Genomic DNA, 27,068 nt, shown 5'->3' with positions numbered 1-27,068 from the left:
AGATGAGAAACAGGAAACAACGATGTTATTTGTTTTACAGAAACAAAATGCAAAGGATGGTGGAATGGAGAGAAATCAACAACGCTAAAATGTGGAAAGGTAGATGGTACCTGTGGATGCGAATGGGATGATGTTTAATAACCCAGGACAGAGGTGTAACCACTCACTGAATACCCACCTGTGATTTAATGAAGGGGGAAGAGGAATGAGAACCAATTCCAGTCATACGGGTTAAGGGAGAGTGTAGAGAGGGAATGGAATTTGCTTCTGCCCCACTGGTAAACTTAATTATACTTGTAGTGCCCCTCCCCGATACCACCCCTTCTAATATACAGTCATGTTCTGTTTTGGGAGGGTCTTGTGTCTAGGGGCGATGAGACCACCTCTTATGTACCTGATGGGAGGGGTAAGGAGCGAGGTTACTTTTGGCCATCATCACTTTCTTGCAGACTTTGCATCTCCTCCTTACACCTTCCCTACTCCTCCAGCTGCTTGGTTACCATAGCAACTGATTAGCCCCCTTATCTTCTCTTGTTACTGAAAGGTAAGGCTACCAGCTTGGGGGGGTGGGGGGGGGGAGAAGAAGAAGGGGAGTATAGCCTTGTGCTTTCACTTACATTCTTTTGCTTGCTTATTCAGACTGTTTAAACTAAAAGCAAGGCCAGAAGCAAGATTATTATTGTTTAGTCTTTACCCTATTTACTTCACATTCTCCTATCATTCTCCTATTAGCCATGATGGTCAGGGACAACCTCATATTCTAGATGTCCCTAAACCTCTGACTGCTAGAAGCTGGGACTGGATGACAGGAGATGGATCACTTGATAAATGCCCTGTTTTATTAATTCTCTCTGAATCATCTGGCACCAGCCACTATTGGGAGACAGGATACTGGGCTAGACAGACCACTGGTCTGACCCAGTATGGCCATTTTTATGTCATGCTCCAAGACTGGAGCCAAAGGTACCGCGAGATCCTATCTGGACCTATCAGGAACAAGAGTAGATGAGGAGCACATGACTGCACTGGAGCTTCCAATTCACAGCTGGGGCAAGCTATTGGTGGATGTTGGCCTGACTGAGTCAGGACATCCTATAGCAGGATTGGATCTAAGAATGACTGAGGATTCCAGATCTGTATAGATAGCTAGATCCTAGAAGAGGGCATATCGAGGTCCAGCCTGCCAGGTATCTTGGGCTTGACCTGAACTGTCCATCTCACCTTAGAAGTGTAGGACTTATGCAGGGCCAATACCACCAGTGCAGAGAGAGAATGATCCCTTCTGTCTCTACATAGTGCACGAGTTGTTACTGCCCTTTCACTGCAAGGTTTCAGCACTCTGGAAGCTCCCAATACCGTGAATGTAATCTTCCTATAGTCCAGGTGCACCTGTTCTGGGGCACAGAGTCTAGCAGGAGGAAGAGGCAAAGGAGACCCATTTTTAGAGAATTTATGGGGAGATTTGTCCCTCTTCTTGTGAGGTTGTTGACCCTTGCCTTCCTCATGCTTCTGCTTCATAGTCCATTTCTCGAGGCCTCCCATCTGTTGGGACAAGACACTGGAAGGGTGTTGCCCGGAGGCTCTGAATAGGTAGTTGGGGAGTAGGAGGGCCCAGGTTCTGAACAGGGCCTCATGGAGAGCTCCAGAGCCTGAATTAGTGAGATTGCCTGGTACACAGGGAGAAGTGTGGCAGATGCCACACTCTGAAGGGATGTGTGCTTCCCCGAGGTAATACAGGCAGCTCTCATGTGGGTTGCTCAGTAGGAAGACCTCAAGGCTAGCCAGGCAAGGCTTGAAGCCTGGAACTTTGGGCATAATAGGTACCCAAAACTCAAGCTATTTAAAACTTTGAACAACTATTTACAATATTTACAGGTTTGACGAAGCAGAGCACTGAAGAGCAGAATCGGACATAGGAGGGTTCCATCACAGACCACAAGTTGTAGAAAAGGAACTGGAGGGGCTGTCGATCCGCACTACTCCTTATGTTCTTGGTTGGGGGCACAAAGAGGCGCAGAGTGCAAGCATGGACCAACGGACACCGGTATTGAAGAATTTCCAGTACCAGGTACACAGAGAGTGTGCACACTCACAATGAATAGGGATCAGCACTTGAAGAACCTGGCTACATATTTAATAAAACAAAGTTACAATAAGGCAGCTTTTCAAACTTAATGTTGCATCAACAAGTTAAAGGGAAATTGTCTACATGAAATTTGTCTGGGATTTTCAAAGGAGCCTAATGGAGCTGGGCACTTACAATCCCAACCTTAAATAACGGAGTTAATACACCTGCCCTGAATGCTCTTGACCACATGTGGGTTTAGTCACATCTTTCTTTTTATCATGTAATGTCTCTTCTCCCATTCCTAATTGCTGTGTGAAAGTTTTTATCTGCTTATGTGAATCTGACTTTACATCATCATCAAATGCACAAAAGCAAAACTGAAAAGGTAAGGTTCCCCCATGCATTCTGCATCAGTTCTATTAATCTGTAGGAGCAAAAAAGACTGGAGTGTAATTTTTAAGTCGGTGTTCCTTTTAATCAAGCCTTCACACGCTGGTTTCCCTATCAGTTCCACAGTAGTAGGAGATGGATGATTAGAAAGGGGAGCTCTGCTCTTTACACAAAAATATCCTGGTGAAGAATCAAAGGGAAGAAAATGCAGTAGATTTGTGACTAGTTATTCACGTGTAAGAACTGCACATCCAGACAGTTTTCACAACAGTTCAGGTTGCTAGCTACTTGTTTTTAATTAGATTATTAATTGCTGCTGCAGCAGGCTAAGTTATCCTACATGAAGAAATCAAACAACGATGAGAAATACTGATTTGCTTCAATGCTCTGCAAGGACATGAAGCAACATATTAGCATGGATCAGCTGCAGTAGCCTTTAATGCAGCAACAAAGCTTTATTTAAAAAAAGAAACAACTCTGCAGTAGGTTCCTTCTCACACCTTAAGTTCCCATAAATATCACCATCATTAGGCTTCCTAGGTCTCTTGGTTTCTTTGGTAGACAGGAAGTAAGCTTCAATATCTTCAAATACTCAGTGTAATACCACCTTTAAAAATATCTGGACTCAAGTCTGGGACATCAATGGATATCCCATTTTTGTAGATTGGATATCACTTAGTTGGCACCTAAAGCATAAATGCTGCACAGCCATTACCACAGCAAGGATGGAGAGGGAAAGCAAAGATGGAACTACTATTAGCAAGGGCATCTGAGCTCAAGAACTATACCTGATTTTTGGACATAATGCAATATACATCACATTGCATCTCTGGCCTCCTTTCAGGAGAACTAAGACATTTGTATTCCCTTTCTTCCTCACTGTTGATGTAAGGGGTCCAATCTGTCAGCCCTGGAGACTGAAAGTCCTCCATTTATCCCACAGAAGCAAGGTTCCCCTCACACAGCCCTGGGAGGGATCCACCTCTAAGAGTAAGGAGAGAAGCCCAGTTCTCATGGCCATTCACTCTTCAGCCTCTCTATGGTGATTTTAGGTTGATGTCTGTCCACTAACAACTGTGATGACTATGAGAAGACGACCAGCCAAAAACTCTCCAAACTACCTACTACAGAGAATTTTGACACCATCAGCTCAGGACTAAACAAAGACTGTGAATGGCTTGCCAATTACAGAACCAGTTTCTCCTCCCTTGGTTTTCACACTTCAACTGCTAGAACAGGGCCTCATCCTCCCTGATTGATCTAACCTCGTTATCTCTAGCTTGCTTCTTGCTTGCTTATATATACCTGCCCCAGGAAATTTCCACCACTTGCATCCAAAGAAGTGGGTATTCACCCACGAAAGCTCATGCTGCAAAACGTCTGTTAGTCTATAAGGTGCCACAGGATTCTTTGCTGCTTTTACAGAACCAGACTAACACGGCTACCCCTCTGATACCAGAGAATTCAAAGACCACTCTGCATTACAATTCACACAGAAATTAAAGGAGATCATCAAATCCTTCCACAAACAGCTCCAAGAGAAACTCTACAACCTTATACCCCACAAACATAACCCAGGGACCTTATACACACATCCCAAGATACATAAACAAGGGAACCCAGAACGACCCATCATATCTGCCCACAGCACTCTTACTGAAGGAATATGAAGACTCTCAGAAACCCATCCTCAAGCTACTCACCACATAAAGGACCAGTTCCCTAAAGGATAACTGACTTACTCCAGAAACTCTAACATTAACAACCTCTCTCAGAATATCATCTTCCTTTCCAAATGCAAACGGATGGACATCATACCTAATGGACTAAAGGTAAAAAATCCACTACTATCTACATACTACACAGACCACAGTGAGAGATTATGCCATACTCTATCGAAGAAACTGAGGAACCACCTGATCAGCATCCTATACAGCAAACAGGAAAACATCAAAAAAGAGCTCTCCAACCTGGAGACTCTCATCAATAACCAAACTTCCATACAAACGGACTTCACTAAAATAAGACAGGAGATCTACATTACTCACTTCACCTCTCTACAAAGGAAAAAGGACTGTAAGCTGTCTAAACTCCTACCTGCCACATGGGGCCACAACCGTGGTACCCCTAACCCACCCAGCAATATCGTCAATCTATCCAACCACACACTCAGCCCAGAAGAACAGTCTGTCCTATCTCGGGGACTCTCTTTCTGCCCTGCCACCCCCACCAATATGATACAGTTCTCCGGTGATCTGGAAGCCTACTTTCGCCGTCTCCGACTCAAAGAATTCTTTCAGGACAACACTGAACAGCGCACAGATACACAGTTACCCTCCCACCAACAGCACAAGAAGAAGAACTCCACATGGACTCCTCCTGAGGGTCGAAATGACAGTCTGGACCTATACATTGAATGCTTCCGCCGACGTGCACAGGCAGAAATTGTGGAAAAACAACATCGCTTGCCTCACAACCTAAGTCGTGCAGAACGCAATGCCATCCACAGCCTCAGAAACCATCCTGACATTATAATCAAAGAGGCTGATAAAGGAGGTGCTGTTGTCATCATGAACAGGTCTGACTACCAAAAGGAGGCCGCCAGACAACTCTCCAATACTAAATTTTACAGGCTACTTCCCTCAGATCCCACTGAGGAATACACCAAGAAACTGCACCATCTACTCAGGACACTCCCTACACTAACACCAGAACTAATCAACATACCCTTAGAGGCCTGACCAGGGTTATTCTATCTACTACCCAAGATCCACAAACCTGGAAATCCTGGACGCCCCATCATCTCGGGCATTGGAACTCTCACTGAAGGACTGTCTGGATATGTAGACTCTCTACTCAGACCCTATGCTACCAGCACTCCCAGCTATTTCCGTGACACCACTGATTTCCTGAGGAAACTACAATGCATTGGTGACCGTCCAGAAAACACCATCCTGGCCACCATGGATGTAGAGGCTCTCTACACAAACATCCCACACACTGATGGAATACAAGCTGTCAGGAACAGTATCCCTGATGATGCCACAGCACACCTGGTTGCTGAGCTCTGTGGCTTTATCCTCACACACAACTATTTCAAATTTGCTGACAATATATATCTCCAGATCAGTGGCACCGCTATGGGCACCCGTATGGCCCCACAATATGCCAATATTTTTATGGCCGACCTGGAACAACGCTTCCTCAGCTCCCGTCCACTCACGCCCCTTCTCTACCTACGCTACATCGATGACATCTTCATCATCTGGACCCATGGGAAGGAGACTCTGGAAAAATTCCACCATGATTTCAACAGCTTCCACCCCTCCATCAACCTCAGCCTGGACCAATCTACACGGGAGGTCCACTTCCTAGACACCACGGTGCAAATAAGTGATGGTCACATCAACACCACCCTATACCGAAAACCTACCGACCGCTATGCCTACCTTCATGCCTCCAGCTTCCATCCCGGACACACCACAAGATCCATTGTCTACAGCCAAGCACTGAGGTACAACCGTATCTGCTCTAACCCCGCAGACAGAGACCAACACCTAGAAAATCTCCACCAAGCATTCTCAAGACTACAGTACCCACACGAGGAAATAAGGAAACAGATCAACAGAGCCAGACGTGTACCCAGAAGCCTCCTACTGGAAGACAAACCCAAGAAAGAAACCAACAGGACTCCACTGGCCATCACATACAGTCCCCAGCTAAAACCCCTACAACGCATCAGGGATCTACAACCCATCCTGGACAATGATCCCACACTTTCACAGGCCTTGGGTGGCAGACCAGTTCTCGCCCACAGACAACCTGAAGCATATTCTCACCAGCAACTGCACACCGCACCATAGTAACTCTAGCTCAGGAACCAATCCATGCAACAAACCTCGATGCCAACTCTGCCCACATATCTACACCAGCAACACCATCACAGGACCAAACCAGATCAGCCACAACATCACCAGTTCATTCACCTGCACTTCCACCAATGTAATATATGCCATCATATGCCAGCAATGCCCCTCTGCTATGTACATCGGCCAAACTGGACAGTCTCTAAGGAAAAGGATAAATGGACACAAATCAGACATTAGGAATGGCAATATACAAAAACCTGTAGGAGAACACTTCAACCTCCCTGGCCACACAATAGCAGATCTTAAGGTGGCCATCCTACAGCAAAAAAACTTTAGGACCAGACTTCAAAGAGAAACTGCTGAGCTCCAGTTCATCTGCAAATTTTACACCATCAGCTCAGGACTAAACAAAGACTGTGAATGGCTTGCCAATTACAGAACCAGTTTCTCCTCCCTTGGTTTTCACACTTCAACTGCTAGAACAGGGCCTCATCCTCCCTGATTGATCTAACCTAGTTATCTCTAGCTTGCTTCTTGCTTCCTTATATATACCTGCCCCAGGAAATTTCCACCACTTGCATCCGAAGAAGTGGGTATTCACCCACGAAAGCTCATGCTGCAAAACGTCTGTTAGTCTATAAGGTGCCACAGGATTCTTTGCTGCTTTTACAGAACCAGACTAACACGGCTACCCCTCTGATACCAGAGAACTCAAAGACCACTCTGCATTACAATTCACACAGAAATTAAAGGAGATCATCAAATCCTTCCACAAACAGCTCCAAGAGAAACTCTACAACCTTATACCCCACAAACATAACCCAGGGACCTTATACACACATCCCAAGATACATAAACAAGGGAACCCAGAACGACCCATCATATCTGCCCACAGCACTCTTACTGAAGGAATATGAAGACTCTCAGAAACCCATCCTCAAGCTATTCACCACATCAAGGGCCAGTTCCCTAAAGGATAACTGACTTACTCCAGAAACTCTAACATTAACAACCTCTCTCAGAATACCGTCCTTGCCACCAGATGTCATATCCCTATACATCAACATCCCTCATCATACCGCTGCCTCCCTCAAATATCTAAGACAATACAAAATACTTACATAGCCATACCAAAAACTTTAAAAAACTCATTCATTTCATCCTTATCCATAACAACTTTACATTTTAACACTCTATCCAAATCATGGGAACAGCCATGAGTACTATGACAGCTCTTCAATATGCTAATCTCTTCCTGGGCCACCTTGAGGAAGAATTTCTCAACAAAGGCACCACAAAACCTACGATATACCTGAGATTCGATTATATTTTCATCCTCTGGACAGACAACCTAAACTCCCTCAATAGATTTCCACCACAACTTCAACGCCACCACCCACACATCAAACTCTCTTTAGAACACTCTCACACCAGCATCAACTTCCTGGACACCACGATCAGCTTCAATAATGGAACCCTACAGCCAACTATACACAAGAAAGCCACAGATCACCACACACTTACCTCCACAGATCCAGTAACCACCTCAGACACACCAAGAAATCTTCTGTCTACACCCAGGCACTCAGATACCATAGAATATACTCTGAGGAGAAAGTCCAGGAAACACACTCAAACTCACTTAAAACCTTCACCAGACACTGCACCAGTGACGTCGAAAGCATCATGGAACAGGGCACCCAAATACTAAGGAAACTTGCTTCATCGTGGACCAAAAATACCCAAACCCCCTTTTGTGACCGTTAAATAGCCTCCTAGACTCACCAAGCTCATCAAGTCAAAGCAGCACCAGACTCTGCCATCACGACAAATGCAAAACCTGCAGACATCAACACCCCCGAGAACACACCTTTCAAGATCCATATGTCCTACATGCACCTACCACAATGTCTGATGTATCTCTGCCAGTGCATCAAATGTCCCTACAAGAACTATGTGGGTGAAGTGAGACAACGACTACGTTCTCAAATGAGCTCTCAGAGGAAGAAAAAAAAAATACTATACATTTGTGGGTGAACACTTTTTGCAAATATCCATATCTGACTTTTCAGTCCTCATCCTCAAAGGAAACTTGCACGCCACCTTCAAAAGGCAGCCCTGGGACCATAAATTCATAACTCTGTTAGACACTAACTCAAAGACACTGGTTTTATGGCTAATTACAATTTGTAACCTACTAACCCTCTTTTCCTATGACTGTAGAGGTACTATTGCTAAAATCATTTTAAATGGTTTCCTGCAATGTGTTAACCCCTTATGTTTAGCAATCTGCCCCACCTGGTATTTAGCTGTGACACCAATTACTTTTTCCAGAGCTGAAAAAGAGCTCTATGAAGCCTGAAAGCTTGTACCTTCCATCATCAACAGAAGTTGATCCAGTAAGAGATATTATGTAACCTACCATGTCTCATTAAGGACTAGACAGACCAATTAAATTATTTCTATTAGAGGAAAAAATTAACTGTGAGAACGTTTTACTGATTATATTTGGGAAAGAAGGGGAAGGAGCAGCTGTTGGGGGGTCTGGTTTTTGGCCATACTGCATTTTGTACAATATGTTATTTGTCGTATTTTGCTGGGCACCTCAAAGGCCTTTGAGACCATATTTATTATTAAAACTGATACATCTTACCTTTCTGTCTCTGGATTTCGGAACAGTTTTCCCTGCATTAGAGACCACCACAAAACTCCCAGAGGCTCCCTTTCCTTTCACCTATTTTAAAAGAATAATTTTCATTTCACTCCCCAGTAAGCAATAAATTAACTTTCAATAATGGTCAGTTGAGAGATGCTGTAGTATATTGTGCCAAAGAATTAGACTACCTCTACACTGCGCACCTTACAGTGATACAGGAGAGCTCTCCTGCCAACAAAATAAAACCATCTTCAATGAGGGGTGGTAGCTTTGTCGGTAGGAGAGCATCTCACACTGACAAAGTGCTCTCCACACTGGTGCTTTTCATTGGTAAAAACTTTTGTCAGTCAGGGATTTCCCCCTCCCCCCCACCCCAACTGACAAAAATTTTACTGACAAAAGTGCAGTGTAGACACAGTCTTAGATTGGAAGGCATCCTGGCAGTAGACTGCCACAAATTCAGAGTCTTGGATTTGAGCCCTCTATCTTAGCTATAGAGAGCAGCACACTGAATCTCAGAGGCAATGGTGATTTTAAACAATAGGGACTGACCTTTCTGTAAGACTAAGGAGCTAGTTGGTAACAAAAGGCAATTATAATAGCATAACCTGTTTGCCTTGAGCAGATGATCCTGTGATGCTGGAAATCTAATGTTGCCAGGACAAAATATACTTTTAAATAAGACATGCTGATGCAAAGGTGAGGCAGCTAAACTTACAGTGAAAACACAAGCTGTTGCAATGCCATAAACCACAGTTCACCATCAAGATATAAACAACTGTATCTTGTACAGAAACTTATGAAGTATATGGTTCCTAGAACAATGCTAACACCTGTCAATGACCAAAGAAGCTGAGACAAAGGTATAGTAACCTTCATGAGAGAGAACAAGATCACCCAAATGACATGACTATTGAGTGTCTTACTACTGGCTTAATATGGGTGTTTTCACTCACCTCTGCAGGGCTGCTCAAAGTGGCTCTTACCTGTCTGATGACTCCCCTCTCCAGCTCCCTTTTCAGTGCTTGCTTTAGAAGATAACCTCTCCTCTCAAGCTCCAGGGAAGGGTACTTGTGGATAATGTATTTACGTATGGCAACCACTGATGCACCACTCTTTTGAAAGCATGCCTGAAACAGAACCAACAAGTTAGCAAACCACATGCAACAGAACTACCTCTCCATGGGACCAGAGAGGTAGAGATTAACTGTTGCATATATGACAGCACGGTGGCCCAACATGCCAGGGCTGCCTTGGCCCCACAATGGTTTCAGAGGCAAAGAATAGCACTAACAGTATCACATCTTTCTACCCTTCACAGACTGACTGAACAGCAGACAACATAAAAGTAGCGTGGTAACCAGGTGGACAGCTCACTTGTCCTGTGTCATGGAGTACCAATTTCTGTTGTAACAGAGCTAGTCACTCCTTACAGCAAAGCAACAACTGCACAACTGTTAATATGTTCCACCCATGTCAAACCGAGTTAATCATTGGTTACGGAATTAATTGTCAAATTTCCACTCCCAATTTTTTGCCATGAATTTTGAGAGTGAAACTAGCAGGCTAAAAACAGAAACTAAGCTACAAATTCATATTTTAAAAGTTGCTTCTTTCAGAGATTCATGTTTAGGATACCAAGTGCTACTTTTAAATTTCCTTGTTAAGTATAAGATCTTATGAGATTATAACAATACTATAATTCTGCTATAATTTTGTAGCCCAGTTATCCTAAATCAATTACTTAAAAAAAATAAAATCTTATTTTAAAATCAATTAATTGGTAGTTCTAAGAGTTTAACTTAATGAAACTCTGGGTATAAAGTCAATTTGCAGGTCTAGGTAGATTTAGGACGACTACCCACATGTACAGTCATGTAACATGGGATGAATTTAGCCTACACAGAGCACAGTTATGAGCCTTAGAATCTACACCGTTACCTGCCTCTTCTAAATAACAGCCAGCAATCTAGGATTTAGAGCAACCTAGAGTTTAGAGCATTTCTTCTCTCTTCCGCCAATGGATTTGGACAAAACTTCGGTAGACTGCCGTGCCGGGAGAGGTAGAGTCTTTTGCAACCACAGCTGGTGGAGCCCAGACTCCCTGCGAAGGGCGTGTGCATTGAGTGAGTTCTAAGGGGAAGGTGGCAGTGTTGCAGCTACAAAAAGGATCTTGGGACACAGCCAGAAGTGGGGATGCAGTAGACTTAAGACCACTGACATTTTTGGACTTAATTTGCAGTATTTCATCCATTTTGTGCTTTGAAAAAGCTTTGAAAGACACACATAGCAAATTGCTGTGCCAATCAATACAAGTCTGGTAGAACACAGTTAGAAGCAGAAGCACAGCAGATTGGTTAACTGATGCCAGCAGTCAACCAAAGTCAATGCAACAGTTTCTAATGAGTCAAACAGGAAGAGGTACAAAGTCTAGACAGAGAAAAGTTAGTCAAGAGCCCCTCAGTTACATCACTGACTGAGAAACAAAACTCAAGTGCCAGGAGTCAAGAGTGTAGTAGGAAGAGGACCTGAAACATAAGCCCTTGTATCAGAGGCCTGAGCTAAAATAGTGGTCAAAGCTGTGCTGATATAAAGCAGAGTCAGGCTGTGAGCTAGGTAGGGCCGGCTCACAGAATCTGGCAAGAACAGGGCTGATATTGCAGAAACACACATTCCTAAGAAGTGCTAGGCACAGGCCATGCATGCAAACCCATTCCAGAGGGGTGGTACCAGAAGACCTTGATACCAACACATTCCCCAAAAGATAACAGGAACATGCTAACCCATCTTAAAGATAAGGTCAGGATAACAGCATGATGGATAGAGATGTTTTGATCGAACCAACAGGTACATGGTAATGGGTGGTGGTTAGCTACGTCACAGGGTGGTATCTAGGTATGTCAGAGGGCAGTAACTAGCAACGTCAAGGGGGCAACACGTAACTTGTTTGTAGCTGTGTATAAAGATGCATCTCAGAGGGAGTGCCTTTGTCTGGACAAGGGGAGAATGGAAAGTCCGGCCATTCACTGAGCCAGTCCACTGTCACGAGCATACATGTGTTAGTGTACCACTGAGCCAGAGCATTAGCACCGTTCGTCGGCAATAAACCTGACCAAAGTTCCTTTGCTGAAAACCGAGTCTGTGGATTTAGTGGGCAGCTCAATCAAAGTCTGCTATCTCCGCAGAGCTGGGACAACAGAGAGAGAGAAAACACACACACGCACGCAGCCAACATCTGACCACAAGGAATTTCTGTCACCAAAGTCCAACAGTATACAATATATTATAGTATGACTACACTACAAAAGGAAGTTTCCTTTTAAGTGTACAGTATTATTCATGTCTATACAGAAAGCTGATCTGAACACAAGGGCACAACATCACAGCAGGATTTCTGGACCTCGTATTATGATTATTTTTCCCTGCCCCACCATCACAGCAGCACTGTTATGTTAACACAGATACATAATCTCTTGCCTTATCTACACACTTATAACATACTCCTTGTAGTATCTCAGCACCTATTTGTCCATGCCTTAACACATGCTAAAGGTGATTTTGCTTACCCACAGTCAGAATTAAGTATATATTAGTCCCAAGATAAGAAACTGTGAGGCTGCAACTGTGAATCCTAAGAATCCTCAGATTCATAATATATTTTATATCTGACATACAAACAAAGGGAATGAAGTCTTCCACTTGCCTTGATGGCCTCAGTTAAGATAGCATCCATCTTTGGGCGTGAGGAGGCAGCCATCTGTGTTTGCTTCTGTGCTCTAGCTAGTTGGCTAGCAGAAAGTGTTGCCCATGAGGGAATGGTCTTTTTCACTTTCTTCTCCTTTTCTTTAGACTGATCCTTCTCACTTAGGGGAAAAAAAAAAGTGACAGTAAGACAACAGATACTGCACCAAGGCAGCCCATGGAGCAAAGAAGCAAAACTGAAAAAAATAAAGTCTCAAAAGGTTGTCTTAAAAAGGAAGGGCTTTTTAAAAAAAATAGGAGGAGGCTAAGTAGATAAAGCACTGAGGACTTTATATTAAATTGATATATTTTGAAGCATAGACCGTGATAGTTCAGTACCAGAGGATAAATCCAAAACCCCTCAAAAGACCAATTCATTTATTGCATAACTAACAGACATGTTCAAGATCAACAAGGACACAAGGAACTAGAGATCTGCCCTTGTCCCTTCAGCCAGAAGGATTCACACAGAATATCACACAACTCTGTAACTCTCCTTAGGCTAACAAAGGGTTCCAAGACAGAATGGAGACCCATATGCAGGCCAGGTCTACCGTACAAACTTTTGTGGACATACCTGTGTCAGACAAGGGTGTGACGTGTAACCAACACAGCTGTACTAGTCCCTAATGTGGATAGTTATATTGGCAAAACTGCACTTCTGCCAATGATGCTTGGTTAGCTTTTGGAGGGGGAGGGTGTGACAGAACAGACACGATACCTAGAAGGAACTATGTGAGCAAAAGTACAGTTTTATTAGAATAAGCTGTGTCCACACTGGGAGCACTTTGCCAGTACAATATAGTACGATACCTACATTGTCATAGGGCTCCTAGGCCTGGTCTAAACTGGGGGGGGGGGGGGGGAGGGGGAAAAGAGGGGAAATCGATCTAAGTTACGCAACTTCAACTACGTGAATAACGTAGCTGAAGTTGACGTACTTAGATCTACTTACCGTGGTGTCTTCACTACAGTGAGTCGACTGCTGCCGCTCCCCCGTCGACTATGCCTGCGCCTCTCGCTGAGCTGGAGTACAGGAGTCGACAGGAGAGCGCTCGGGGATCGACTTATCGCGTCTAGACTAGACGCGATAAATCGATCCCTGCTGGATCGATCGCTGTCCACCGATCCGGCCAGTAGTGAAGACATACCCCTAGTATATACCTAGCCCCCTGTGATGTACAGTCAGAGTTAGTCAGAAGATAATACAGAAAGCTTTGCACTCCTGATGGCACCCTTACAGCATACTAACATGGCATATGGGCTGTTCAGTAAAACTTCTGTAAGGGCTCTGCCGTATCAGGGAAGAGACAAAGTACCTGTCACAAGAAGGTTACAGGAATATGACCTTACAGCACATTTAAAACACTAAACTTACCAGTCTAGCAAAACTGATTTTGAATTGCAGCAAGGATTTATTTCAGTTCATTGGAAAGTGGCACAACAGGAAGAATTATTTGCAACCACAAAGTGGGGGAGGGACACCAGTTTGGAGCAACCTCAAGGCTTCTCTTCTTGGGAAACAGCATTAAGTGCAACAAAAACACTTACTTCACACCCTGGGAATGCGGTAACAGAACAAGGTGCTAACAGTGGAGCCCATTACACAGAAAAGACGGTTACTCACCGTTGTAACTGTTGTTCTTCGAGATGTGTTGCTCCTATCCATTCCAGTTAGGTGTGCGCGCGCTGCGTGCACGTTCATCGGAAGATTTTTACCCTAGCAACACTCGGTGGGTCGGCTGGGCGCCCCCTGGAGTGGCGCCGCTATAGCGCCGAATATATACCTCTGCCGACCCATCCGCTCCTCAGTTCCTTCTTGCCGGCTACTCCGACAGTGGGGAAGGAGGGCGGGTCTGGAATGGATATGAGCAACACATCTCGAAGAACAACAGTTACAACGGTGAGTAACCGTCTTTTCTTCTTCGAGTGATTGCTCATATGCATTCCAGTTAGGTGATTCCCAAGCCTTACGTAGGCGGTGGGGTCGGAGTGAGATGTTGCAGAATGCAAACTGCTGAGCCAAAGGCTGCATCATCTCTGGACTGTTGAACCAATGAGGCAAAGGTATGGACCGAGGACCAGGTAGTTGCACGACATATCCCCTGGAAGGGTAAGTGATCCAGGAAGGCATCAGAAGAAGCCTGAGCCCTGGTGGAATGTGCAGTAAGGTGGCTCGATGGAACATGGGCCAAGTAACAGCAGGTGCGGATGCACGACGTCACCCAAGATGAAATCCTCTGGGAGGAGACAGGTAGGCCCTTCGTCCGGTCTGCCAGTACAACGAAGAGTTGGGGCGTTACGAAAGGGTTTTGTCCGCTCGAGATAGAATGCGAGCGCCCTACGGACATCTAGGGAGGGCAAATGTGCTCCCCTCGCGATGAGTGTAGCTTCGGAAAGAAGACCGAAAGAAAGATATCCTGGTTGATATGAAAGGTCGACAGCACCTTGGGGAGGAAGGCCGGACGTGGTCACAACTGCACCGTGCCCTTGAGAAACACAGTATACCATGGGTCCACCTTGAGAGCCTGAAGCTCGGAGACTCGTCTGGCCGATGCAAAGGCTACAAGGAAAAACTGTCTTTCAGGACAGGTATATCAGCGAGCATGTTGTCAGTGGCTCAAATGGGGCAGTCATAAGACTGGTTAGAACCAGGATGAAGACCCAGGTTTTGGCGGGGCGGTGAACTTGGGGGTATAAACGCTCCAAGCCCTTGAGGAACCTAGAAACCATAGGGTGTGAGAATACGGTGCAGCCACTATCCCCTGGGTGGAAGGTGGAGATGGCTGCCAAGTGTACCCTTAATGATGACCACGCCAGGCGCTGCTGTTTGAGAGACCAGAGGTAGTCCAAGATGGAGTGGATCGGAACCTCGGTGAGAGAAACACTGTGCGTTTCGTAGCAGCAGGAGAAACCCTTCCACTTGACCAGCTACGTTAACAGAGTGGAAGGTTTCCTACTACCCAGGAGAATCCTGTAGAACCGAGGCAGAACAACGTAACTCGGATCGGTTTAGCCACGCAGCAGCCCTGCTGTGAAGTGCAGGGATTGCAGGTCTGGGTGGTGAAGTTTGCCGTGATCCTGCGTTATGAGGTCTGGGCAAAGAGGCAGGGGAATCGGGTTGGCTACTGACAGGTCTAGCAACATGGTGTACCAGTGCTGCCTGGGTCACGCTGGAGCGATCATGATCAGGTGCGCTCTGTCCCTGCGGAGTTTTAGCAGGACCCTGTGAACCAGTGGGAACGGTGGAAAAGCGTACAGCAGACGGCTCGTCCACGGCATCCGAAAAGCCTCCAAGATCGAGCCCGGGGAGAGGCCTTGGAACAAGCAGAACTTCTCTCTCTTTCTGTTCTTGCGAGAGCAAAGAGGACTATGCAGGGAAAGCCCCACTTCTGGAAAACGGAATGGATAACGTCCAGAGGAATCGACCACATGAGAGACAGGAAGGATCTGCTGTGGCGATCCGCCAGAGTGTTCCGGACCCCTGGGAGAAAGGACGCTACCAGGTCTATCGATTGGGCTGTGCCAAAGTCCCGGAGTTGGATAGCTCCCTGCAAAGAGGGGAGGACCGTGCTCCGCCGTGCTTGTTTAGGTAACACATGGCCGTTGTGATGTCTGTGAACACCGAGACACAACGGCCTTGCAGGTGCAGCTGAAACGCCTGGTACACAAGGCAGACTGCTCTCAGCTCCCGGACATCGATGTGCAAGGCCAGCTCTTGAGCCGACCGAAGGCCTTGAGTGCAAAACTGACCCAGGTGAGCCTCCCAGCCGAGAGATGGGGCGTCCATCATGAGGGACACCGAGCGATGAGGTGGATGGAACAGCGGATGCACGCACCAGGGAGGGCGTCGACCCCCAGTCGGGGGAGCCTAGGACACTCGGGGGGGATCGAGGCGACCATGACTATGCTGTCTCTGCCCGGGTGGTACACCGAGGTGAGCCACGATTGAAGTGGACAGAGGCGAAGCCTGGCATGTTTGGTTACGAACATGCAGGCAGCCATGTGACACAGGAAACCTAGGCAAGTGCGAGCCAAAGTTGTCGGAAAGGTCCGTAGACCTTGTATAATTGTTACCATCGCGTGAAACCGAGGCTGAGGTAAGCAGGCTCTGGCGAGACTGGAGTCCAGGATGGCCCCAATAAATTCTATTCCCTGTGTGGGAATCAGAGTGGATTTCTCTATATGGATCATCAGGCCTAGACGCAGGAATAGGTCCTTGTCGACGCCCACATGACTGGTAACTTGGGCCCCGGTGGTCCCTCAAATGAGCCAATCATCTAGATACGGAGAACGTGTATCCGACGGTGGCGGAGAGAGGCGGCGACTACAGCCATGCACTTTGAATACAATTGGGGCTGTAGAGAGGCCAAATGGAAGGACCGTAAACTGGAAATGATGACGGTTGGCCACAAACCGGAGGTACCTTTTGTGTGGAGGATAAATGGTGACGTGAAAATACGCGTCCTTCATATCGAGGGCAGCATACCAGTCTCCGGGATCCAAGGATGGGATGACGGTCCCCATGGATACCATGCGGAACTTCAGGTGTATCATGAACCTGTTGAGTTCCTGCAGGTCTAGGATAGGTCTGAGACCTCCCTTCGCCTTGGGGATCAGGAATTAGTGGGAGAAGAACCCTTTGTCCCTTTCGTCCTTTGGTACCTCCTCTATAGCTCCGATGGTGAGGAGCGTCCGCCCCTCTTGCAAGAGGAATTGCTCATGAGAGGGGTCCCTAAGAGGGACGAGGATGGATAGGCTTTTGCCCCATTGGTGGTTAGAAGGACCCTGATTTTGCCTTTGGGGTCCTGACTGACGCCTACGACTGCCTCAGCGACTCCTGCTGGCAAAGTCCTGTCTTTGTCTAGGTGCAGGGTAAGGGCGGTGAGGCTGGGGTGGAAAGGTCAGCGCTGAGTCACCAGCGTGTGCATGCCGAGAGGGAGCGCATAGTGACCTTGCTGTCCTTTAGGCTTTGCAGCCTAGGGTCAGGTTTTTTTTTGGGGGGGGAGAACAGGCCTTTGCCATTGAAGGGCAAGTCCTGTATAGTGTGCAGCAGCTGCGAGGGAAGGCTCGATAACTGGAGCCATGAAATGCGCCTCGTGGCAACACCCGAGGCCAGAGTCATGGCTGCGGAGTCAGCTACATCCAACGAGGCCTGGAGGGAAGCTCTCGCCACCTTCTTCCCTTTTTCCAGGAGGGCAGCAAACTCTTGACGGGAGTTCTTAGGAACAGACTCCGTAAATTTGCCCACCGCCGCCCATAGTAGCAGCGTAGCAGGACTTACTGGTTTGCTACGCGAAGTTGCAGGGCCCCTGCCGAGTACATCTTACGGCAAAGTAAGTCCATTCGCCTAGCCTCCTTGGATTTAGGGGCTGGTGCCAGCTGGCCATGGCGGTGCGTCTCATTGATGGACTGGACAAGGGAGCAGGGGGGAAGATGTACATATAGGTACCTGTAGCCCCTGGAGGATACCATGTACATGCGTTCGACTCCCGTGCCCGCGGGCGGGATAGAAGCTTGAGACTATCAGATGGTATCCGCATTGGCCTTGATCGTCGGAATGAACGGTAGGGCCACTCTAGTGGGGGTGTCAGCCGACAGAATGTCTACGACCAGATCCTGTATCTCCGAGACTTCCTCCACTTGGAGATTCATATTGAGTGCCACCCATCTCAGGAGGTCCTGATGGGCCCCCAAGTCGATTAGAGGAGGGCCCGAGGAGTACGCTCCTGCCCGTGCCTCATCTGGGGAGGAGGAAGAAGAAAGGCCGGGGACAAGCGGGTCCTGTGTGGGCTTGCGCTCCTGGATGACCTCCTGATCCGGTGGGATGTGGGAGTCCGGTGGCTGAACCGGGGCTTCCTCCGTACCGGTCGGAGGGGGGCGGCTAACTGTCGCCTCTGGCACCCAGTGCTCTGACGGAACAGAGCAAGATGGGATCACAAGGTAGGCCTTTGGCCTGATGGCACGCCCAAGATGTACAGGGTGACCACTGATGGGGTCAGGGTCCTGGGCCTGGGGCACCTGGAAGACTCTGGTGTGCACATCCGAATCACAGTCCTGCGCGTATGAACTGCCCGAGCAGGACGACACTGATGCATGTCTGGATGGCCATGGAGGAGCTAAAAAGCCCTGGGCAGAGTCTCCCTCTCTAGCTGACGTCGCTCGATGCGGCACTGGGGATTGGTACCGGGAGGCATACCGGTACCGGGAGCGAGAACGGGACCTGCAACCGGAGCGGTGCCGGGAGGTCGACCGAGATCTTGAGGCTCGACGTCGGGAGTGGTGCCGGGAGTCCAGTGCCTAGAGCGGTGCCGGGAGCTGGATCGGCGCCGAATGTACTGGGCCGGCGAACGGGACACTGATCGGTGCCGCAAGTACGACCAGTACCGAAATGGAGAACGGTGCCAGGACTGCGAGCAGCATCGGCACCTGGATTGGCGACGGGACCAAGAACATCTGCGGGACCGCGATCGTGAACGGTGCCGCTCTGCGGTGCCGACAGAGGGTGGTCTGATCAAGGCAGGCTTGCCAATCGACTATATAACCCGCACTGGCGATGCCGGGAGTTGAGGCAGCGCAGGCGCTGTCATTGCAATCAACTCCCTCGACGTGGAAATGTCTCTGGCGTGGAGGGAATAGTGAGCTCAACCACGGCTCGCACCGGGGAGCGTTCAGGTACCGGACTCGACGGCTCTTGCGTGGCCGGAGTCGACAGTGCCGCTATTGTCGGTGCCGCGGCAGGTATCGGAGCCGGGCGGTCCGACTTAGTATAGAGCTCGGGCTGCGGAGCAGGCGGCTCTGACGCAGCTTAATAGTGAGCTCAACCACGGCTCGTACCGGGGAGCTTTCCGGCACCGGACTCAACGGCTCTTGCGTGGCCGGAGATGACGGTGCCGATATTGTCGGTGCCCTGGCAGGTATCGGTGCCGGGCGGTCCGACTTAGTATAGCGCTCGGGCTGCAGAGCAGGCGGCTCGGACGCAACAGGAGTCTTGTGCCTCTTCATCCTCCAGGAGAGGGATCCGGGCCGAGTGGACGTTGGTGCCGGCGACGGCCGGTGCCGAGAGGCGTTGGCGGTACCGGCGATCCGGTGCTGAGGGAATGCTTCTTGAAGACTGACCAGTGCTCGGTGCCGAGAGCGGAGGAGTAAGAGCTGCCTCCCTCAGGAGCTGCTTGAGACGAAAGTCTCGCTCCCCTATTGTTCTCGGCCTAAAGGCCTTACAAATGCGGCACTTATCTGTTAGGTGAGATTCCTCGAGGCACTTAGGAGAGGATCTCTTGTCGGCATCGGCTTGTGGCCAGCCGAGCACGGTTTGAAACCCTGTGAACCGGGCATAGTACCCGGCACCGGGTGCGGGGAAGGGGATAATCTGCGAACCCCTGTGAACTATATACACTAACTATACTACAAAGGAATAAAGTTAACTACAACTATATAAATCTGAACTAGATATACAAGAATTAACGAGAGAAACTATGAGTAGCTAGGGAAGTGGAGGTCAGCTAAGCCGCGCTCCACTGTTCCAACGACCAACACGGGCGGTAAGAAGGAACTGAGGAGCGGATGGGTCGGCAGGGGTATATATCCGGTGCCACAGCGGCGCCACTCCAGCGGGCGCCCAGCCGACCCACCGAGTGTTGCTAGGGTAAAAATCTTCCGACGAATGTGCACACGGCACGCGCACATCTAACTGGAATGCATATGAGCAATCACTTGAAGAAGAATCCCTGTAACTAGGACAGGAAAGACAGGTTGCCTGAATATTACTCCTACTTATTTACATTTGTGGGATTTGCCCACAGCCCAGCTGCATTTAGGAATCTTCTAGAAAAGCAGTACCTGTCGGGACCACAAGTAAGCATTCTGTGCCCCGAGAGTACACACAGTTCCCATCCTCTTCCGTGCCTTCCTTTTCACAACTAACTGTAGATTCTCTGGGTCCAAACAGGAGTTTGTGTGTATGTACATCCCACAAACAGTAATATGCAGAACCACCTCAAAGAAGAATTGCTCATTTCAGGTCAGCAGTCAAGTGACGTTAAGTATATCCCTCTCCCTGCACTAATGGAAACCCAAAAGATGGAGAATATGTTCAATATATTCAGACTAGCAAACCCGTTTGCAGAAAACATAAGTATTTTCCAGGCAATTCTGGTTTGCAAGGGAAAAAAATTCCACACAAATCATTTCTTGGGAAAAGTTATCTGCTACTGGATGAACCCAAGGAATTTGCTCCACCCCAAAACAAAATACTCAATTTTGTATTAATTAACTTCAAAAACAGCAGCTGCATTTTGGCTTCCATCCTTAGTTTTTGAGAAAATTTTAGTTGTCTTTTTTCACTAAAATCCTTTACAAAAAAATTCCAAACTTCCCCTACAATCCCACCCCAATTCCAGGCACTCAGAAAGGAGTATGTCTTACTCCTTTTTGGTTTCTTCAGAAGACTTTGCTTCTCCCTTCTCACTCTCTGGTTCTTTTGGCTGCTCTGTCTCACTGGATGTAGCAGGTGGAGTTTCATTCTCTTGCTCCTCTCCAGTAGAAGCAGATTCCTCAGAGCTGACTTCCGGGTCTAATGAAAGATTTGGAAATACAAAGTCTGTATCCAAAACAAAACTCTACTCTTTAAAAAAAGACACAGGGAGAGTTTATAAACACAGCCAAAAGCAGCCATTTCCCCAGATAATCTCTGTGAAAAACTCAAATTATCCATTTAAACTAAACTTTAAATAGTTCTATGAACTTATTAAATCTCTTCAGTATGTCATGATTAGCAGTAAAATGCCAGAGTAAGCTTCAAAACAGACATTACATAAAAATTCTCAAACTGAATTAACTAACTTTTCTTATTTCACCCACTTCCCCCCTCCCGCCCTGTCCCACATCTCCTTTTCCTAGATTATGGAAGTTTATTATCATTGTGGTCATTCAAGTGAGATGCCACAGAAGAAGCCACTATCATCTCTGTTTCGTGCTAACTCTAGATGAAGTGGAAAGGTTTTTGCCTAGACTGAGATGATCTCTGGCATCCTTACACACCTTAATACTGAAGAGACACTGCCAGTTAAAATTTGCCATTTAGAGATCAACTTGAGATCAATATAAACGTACCCATGAGTTCTTTTGTTTTCAAGAATAGGTTTGATCACGACCAACTACTGTTTTAAAAATATCACAGTCTTTGTTTATACTAAACAGTAGTGTTTAAAAATGTTAACATGTTACCTAAATGTTCACTAGTATGCATGGTTCTAGACAGGGCCTTAGAGTTTTCATTTCTGGGTTCGGTTCTGCTCAATATCTTCATCAATGATTTGGATAATGGCAGAGAGTACAGTTATAAAGTTTGCAGATAATACCAAGCTGTGAGGGGTTGCAAGTGCTTTGGAGGATAGGATTAAAATTCAAAATGATCTGAACAAACTGGAGAAATAGTCTGAATAAATAGGATGAAATTCAATAAGAACATATGCAAAGTACTCCATTTAGGAAGAAACAAGTTGCATACATGGAAAATGACTGCGTAGGAAAGAGTACTGCAGAAAGAGATCTGGGGGTCATAGTAGACCATAAGCTAAATATGACTCAGTGTAACATGGTTGCAAAAAACAGCAAACATCATTCTGGAATGTATTAGCAGGAGTGTTGTAAGCAAGACACAAGAAGTAATTCTTCCACTCTAGTTGAGGCCTAATCAGCACAGAACAGAGTATCGTGTCCAGTTCTGGGCACCACAATTCAGGAAAGATGTGGACAAATTGGAGAAAGTCCAGACAAGAGCTACAAAAATGATTAAAGGTCTAGAAAGCATGACCTATGAGGGAAAACTGAAAAAATTAGTCTGGAAAAGAGAAGACAGAGGGGATGTGATAATAGTTTTCAAGTACATAAAAAGTTGTTACAAGGAAGAGGGAGAAAAATTGTTCTTCTTAACCTCTGAGGACAGGACAAGAAGCAATGGGCTTAAAATTGCAGCAAGGGAGGTTTAGGTTGGACATAAGGAAAAACTTCCTGTCAGGGTGGTGGAATCTCCATCATTGGAGATTTTTAAGAGCAGGTCAGACAAACACCTGTCAGAAATCGTCTAGAAGATAATACTTAGTCTGCCATGAGTGCAGGAGACTGGACTAGATGCTCTCTTGAGGTCCCTTCCAGTCCTATGATTAAACTGGCAAATTCATTATTTCAACTGTCCATTCGTTACCTGTTTGGATGGAGAGCCCCTAACCTACTCTAGTTACTCTGTGCACTATAGAAAGCCATCTTCCCTCTCCCTTTAAGAAGTGTGCTCAAGTGACTTTCTGCTGTGCACATTTTTCTTTGAAATTTTGTGAATTTAAAATATCCATTCAAATGCATTAACAACTATTTTGGCATTAATTTCATTTTTTCCCACAAGAAAGAGGGTAAAAGGGATCAGTGGGATTAACTGAATATGATATCCAAGAATCATTTTGCCAAGAAATTCAGCAGAGGTGATATGATCAGAGATGCAACTTACATCAATCTTACAAAGAGGTAGTGTGACGGGGCAGCTGCCCCTGACTGGCTGGCAAAAGGTTAATAGCAGACCTTGGAGTGGCTGTGCAGAACCCAGCCAACCAGAGGAAGGCTTTGAAGCAGCCAATCAGGGCCAGGCTGGACCCTATAAGAAGGGCTGCAGAGCAGAGAGGAGCTCAGTCTCTCCCTGAAGCTTGAGGGAGAAGGACTGGCTGCCTGTAGAGAGAAGTGCCTGGGACAGAGCAGTGCTGGGCAGGGTCAGGGGTGTAAGCGGAGCTCCAGCCTGGCTGGCTCCCAGACGGAAGCCTTGATACAGGGGCCGAGTAGATGCTGGGGCTATGGGGAAGTGCCCCAGGGAAAGCAGGTAGTGGCAGAGGGGAAGGAGTGAGTGGCTGCCAGCTATACGGTCCCTGCATCGGGGCCCAGAGAAGCGGGCAGGCCTGGGGAAGCGGTCAGCCAAAGGACTGCAGTTTGCCCCTGAGTGAGGGGCGGGAATAGGGGCTGCAGTTTGCCACTGCGGTGAGAGGCCAGGCGAAGGACTGACTGTTTCCCCGGATGAGAGGAGACAATGGAGTTAGGGCACAGTTGGAGGGCCATGCCCTGAAGAGGACGCCGTGGTCCGGCAGTGATGCAGGTCCCCATTACACCTTGCTAAACTGAATAGTCCAACACAACAGAAAAAAGCAGAAAAACGTGCAGTTAAGTCATTCAGCAACCTGTCTACACTCCATTCATCAGCCCCCCTTCTCAATCTCAGACTGCCTTCCTTCCACCAATGAAAGCCACATATCTCTACTTTCACCCTGAACAACCAACAGGCAATCATAACAGACCATGCTTATTGGTTATATGTTCATGCAATGCAGTAAAGCCACAACTATATGAATCATAAAACAAATTTAGTTTATGTGGTTTTGTACTGGTGCATGTAAGTAAGTGAGGTATGGTTTCAGATTGCAAATGATGGCTGCAAGACAAAAAAACTTTTCAACTACCAAAAAATAAAGGCATATGAATGGGAGTTCTTTGTTAGTGACTGCTCTAACCTTGGCGGTAATATCTATGTAGGAATTACAGAACTGAGTCTGTGTTGACGTACACATTGGTAACTCAGTATACAATTATCATTTCATTTTACCTGGCTTGGCCTCCTCACCTTCAGCAGGTTTGCTTTTGGGAGGAGTTTCCCGAGCAGAAGAATTCACAGCACGACGGATCGGCATGGTGTCGTCTTCAACCTTCTTTAAGAAACAGAATAAGAAAATCAAGCAAATATGAGAAAGAGCCTGAGAAAGTTCCTGAAATGGGCCTAAAGCAGAGTATTAGAAGCTACTGGAAGAAGTGTGTGGAGAAATTTTTCAGGCAAGATCTGATGCAATCAGCTTTCTAAATTTACAGGTAAAACCCAAACCAGCTTCTCTGAAGCACATTCGGAGACAAAATAGTTTCACGTTTTTTATTTCAGTTTACAATTTATGAGAGAGAATCTTTTCATTTCAATTCAGTTAAATGAGGAGAACATTTGAGGATTCTGGCAAACCAGACACATCTCAGAGAAATCAGGGGAGGGGAGGAAGCATGCCTATAGGGTTTTAATCAGACTCCCAACCAAGTTTCCTACAAGCAGGGGAGGAAAAGTATAAAATAACCCTCAGCAGAGCTGGAAGCCAAGGACTGATCCAAGGGCGAGCTTGGAGAATGGGTCAGACCCTACCTCACTTAACTTGTCCGTGTGGATCAGCTGAGCTCCCGTTAACAATGGAAGCGCCTTATGATGTAAGGGTTCAGCTTCAGACAGATCAGTCGCCATTTAAATTAATTTCTAGCCCCAAGTGCAGGTAACACTGTGGAGCCCCAGGTTTTAACCACAAAGATTTTTTCCTAATGGTTTTCACAGTGCAGTGAGGAGTCAACCTAAAGTACAGAAGAGATCTGGTATGATTAACAAAAAACAAAAAAACAACCACTTCTATTAAACTAAAGATTTAAAAAAAAAAAAAATAAAAAGGATGAATTACTGTTTACATCAACATGACTGACAGTATGTACTTCATGTTCGATAAAGATGCCACAACATCAACACACACAAACTATTATACATAACTAGGACAAAGGCAGAAGCTATAGCAGCAGTCTGTTCTGTTAATGCACCTTCTAAGGGAAAAAGGAGACCACAAAGGAAGAAACATTCAAAAACAGAATCACCACAATACACTATGCCTAAAGCACAGGGTGGATAAAAATCAATGATTTAATTTAAATCGCATTTTTTTGATAAAATGCTTTTTGAGGAAAAAAACCTACCTGAAGATATAGTTTTAATTAAGATACATTATAGCTCAAAGATATCTCATCATGGAATAGGGATTATAAATTCTAATTCTATAGTATGAGACAATGTAATGTTCAAGAAAAGTTTTGTAAATGAGTTCCAATAGTTCATGAATTAGAGACCCAATCTTACGGGGTTCCAGGGGCTGCTGTATAGATTAACCTAAATAATCTTTCTATCTAGCCAATCGGACTCGGTGCTCAGTCTAGAAGATACCATCAGAGATGCTTAATTTTGCAGTTCTCAAACTGTGGATTTGTGTCTCCAGAGATAATAAGCTTGTTAACAGAAAAATTGTTTTAAAATAAATAAACTGATTTGAGATCTACCATACCATTCTCCCACTAGAAGGGAAAACCTGTAATGGCAGCAGGCCGTAAAAGAGACCCAGTTTAGGAAAAAGAACCATTCAAGAAATATATGTTTGCTGATAATGTTTTAAAGAAAGTCACACCAGTGAACTGGTGGAAGTCACTTAAGCACTTGGATTCAGAGAATGTTGAAGTGATAATCTCACTTTTAACAGCAGTAGCTTCTTCTGCTGGTGTAGAAAGAATATTTTTTTCCTTTGGACTAATTCATTCCAAACTGAGTAATCGTTTAGGACCTGAAAAAGCAGGAAAGCTTGTTTTTCTTTTCCAGATTAGGAACAAACAGGAAAATGAAGGTGAAGACAACTGAGTTAGCAGCTAACATTTTAATATTAGAAGCCAATATTTTAAATTTCTCATGTTGACCTGGCTGACAGAGTTGATTGAATTTTTTTTTTAATATTTCATTTAACTATTTTAGTTAAAACAATTTTAACAAAAACAAACCTGAATTTAAAAAACTTGGTTTAATGAAATTCAAAAATTCATATGTTTGTTTTGTTAAAAGTTTTTTTGTTTGCTGTTGAAGAAAAAAATCCAGAATACATAACGTTGTTGTTTAAGTTAAAGAAAACAAATTTAAATGTCTGTCTGGTGATGTTCTCCTCCTAATACAGCATGGCAAGAAAATCCTCCAAATATTAATGATTAACCTATTGAATTGGAGATATTTATGAAGTAATTGGGAGATGAACTATCTGCTTCAATTACCTTTGGTAAATGAAATATCCAAACAATCATTCATTTTCTGATATAGCTGTAGAACTAATCTGAAAAGTTTTCAAAATTATACATTTTTAAAGTGATTTGTGTGTACCTTTTAAAAATGAAACCTACATCTATCTCTGAGTTGTGAAGAATATGTATTAAGGTTATAACAACCAATAAGAATGCACTTTTATGTAGAAATCCATGATTCAATCGAGTCTTCCTGACTAGTGATTTAAATCAAATCCACCCTGCTAAAGCACCAGTTGGCTAAAGATAAAGCTTCAAGGTAACAAGGCTAGAGCAGGACTTGAAAAAATTACCTAGTACCTACTAACCCAGCGGTAGGCAACCTATGGCACAAATGCCGAAGGCGGCACACGAGCTGATTTTCAGTGACACTCATGCTGCACGGCTCCTGGCCACCAGTCTG

The 27,068-nt window shown here is 45.8% G+C and overlaps 1 protein-coding gene across 9 annotated transcripts in view; it reads right to left on the bottom strand.

The window, feature by feature from the left end:
* HP1BP3 (heterochromatin protein 1 binding protein 3) overlaps positions 1-27,068 on the bottom strand; it is an 87,528-nt gene that overhangs the window by 35,007 nt on the left and 25,453 nt on the right. The window contains exons 2-7 of one of the 9 annotated variants that reach the window (XM_044995916.1): positions 24,939-25,138; positions 24,381-24,465; positions 21,149-21,296; positions 12,687-12,846; positions 9,970-10,113; positions 8,981-9,061 (exon numbers count right to left, since the gene is read on the bottom strand). In XM_044995916.1, coding sequence (XP_044851851.1) covers positions 8,981-9,061; positions 9,970-10,113; positions 12,687-12,846; positions 21,149-21,296; positions 24,381-24,465; positions 24,939-25,034 — 714 coding nt within the window. In that variant the 5' untranslated portion in view covers positions 25,035-25,138. Of the gene's footprint in view, positions 1-8,980; positions 9,062-9,969; positions 10,114-12,686; positions 12,847-21,148; positions 21,297-24,362; positions 24,466-24,938; positions 25,139-27,068 lie in introns of all 9 variants that reach the window. The other 8 variants (XM_044995917.1, XM_044995913.1, XM_044995914.1 and 5 more) reach the window with 8 other exon arrangements.

Source organism: Mauremys mutica, chromosome 21, assembly GCF_020497125.1.
Source record: "Mauremys mutica isolate MM-2020 ecotype Southern chromosome 21, ASM2049712v1, whole genome shotgun sequence".
Lineage (NCBI taxonomy): Eukaryota > Metazoa > Chordata > Testudines > Geoemydidae > Mauremys > Mauremys mutica.
Note: the sequence above shows the minus strand (reverse complement) of the source record. Positions and strands in the feature narration are given on the sequence as shown.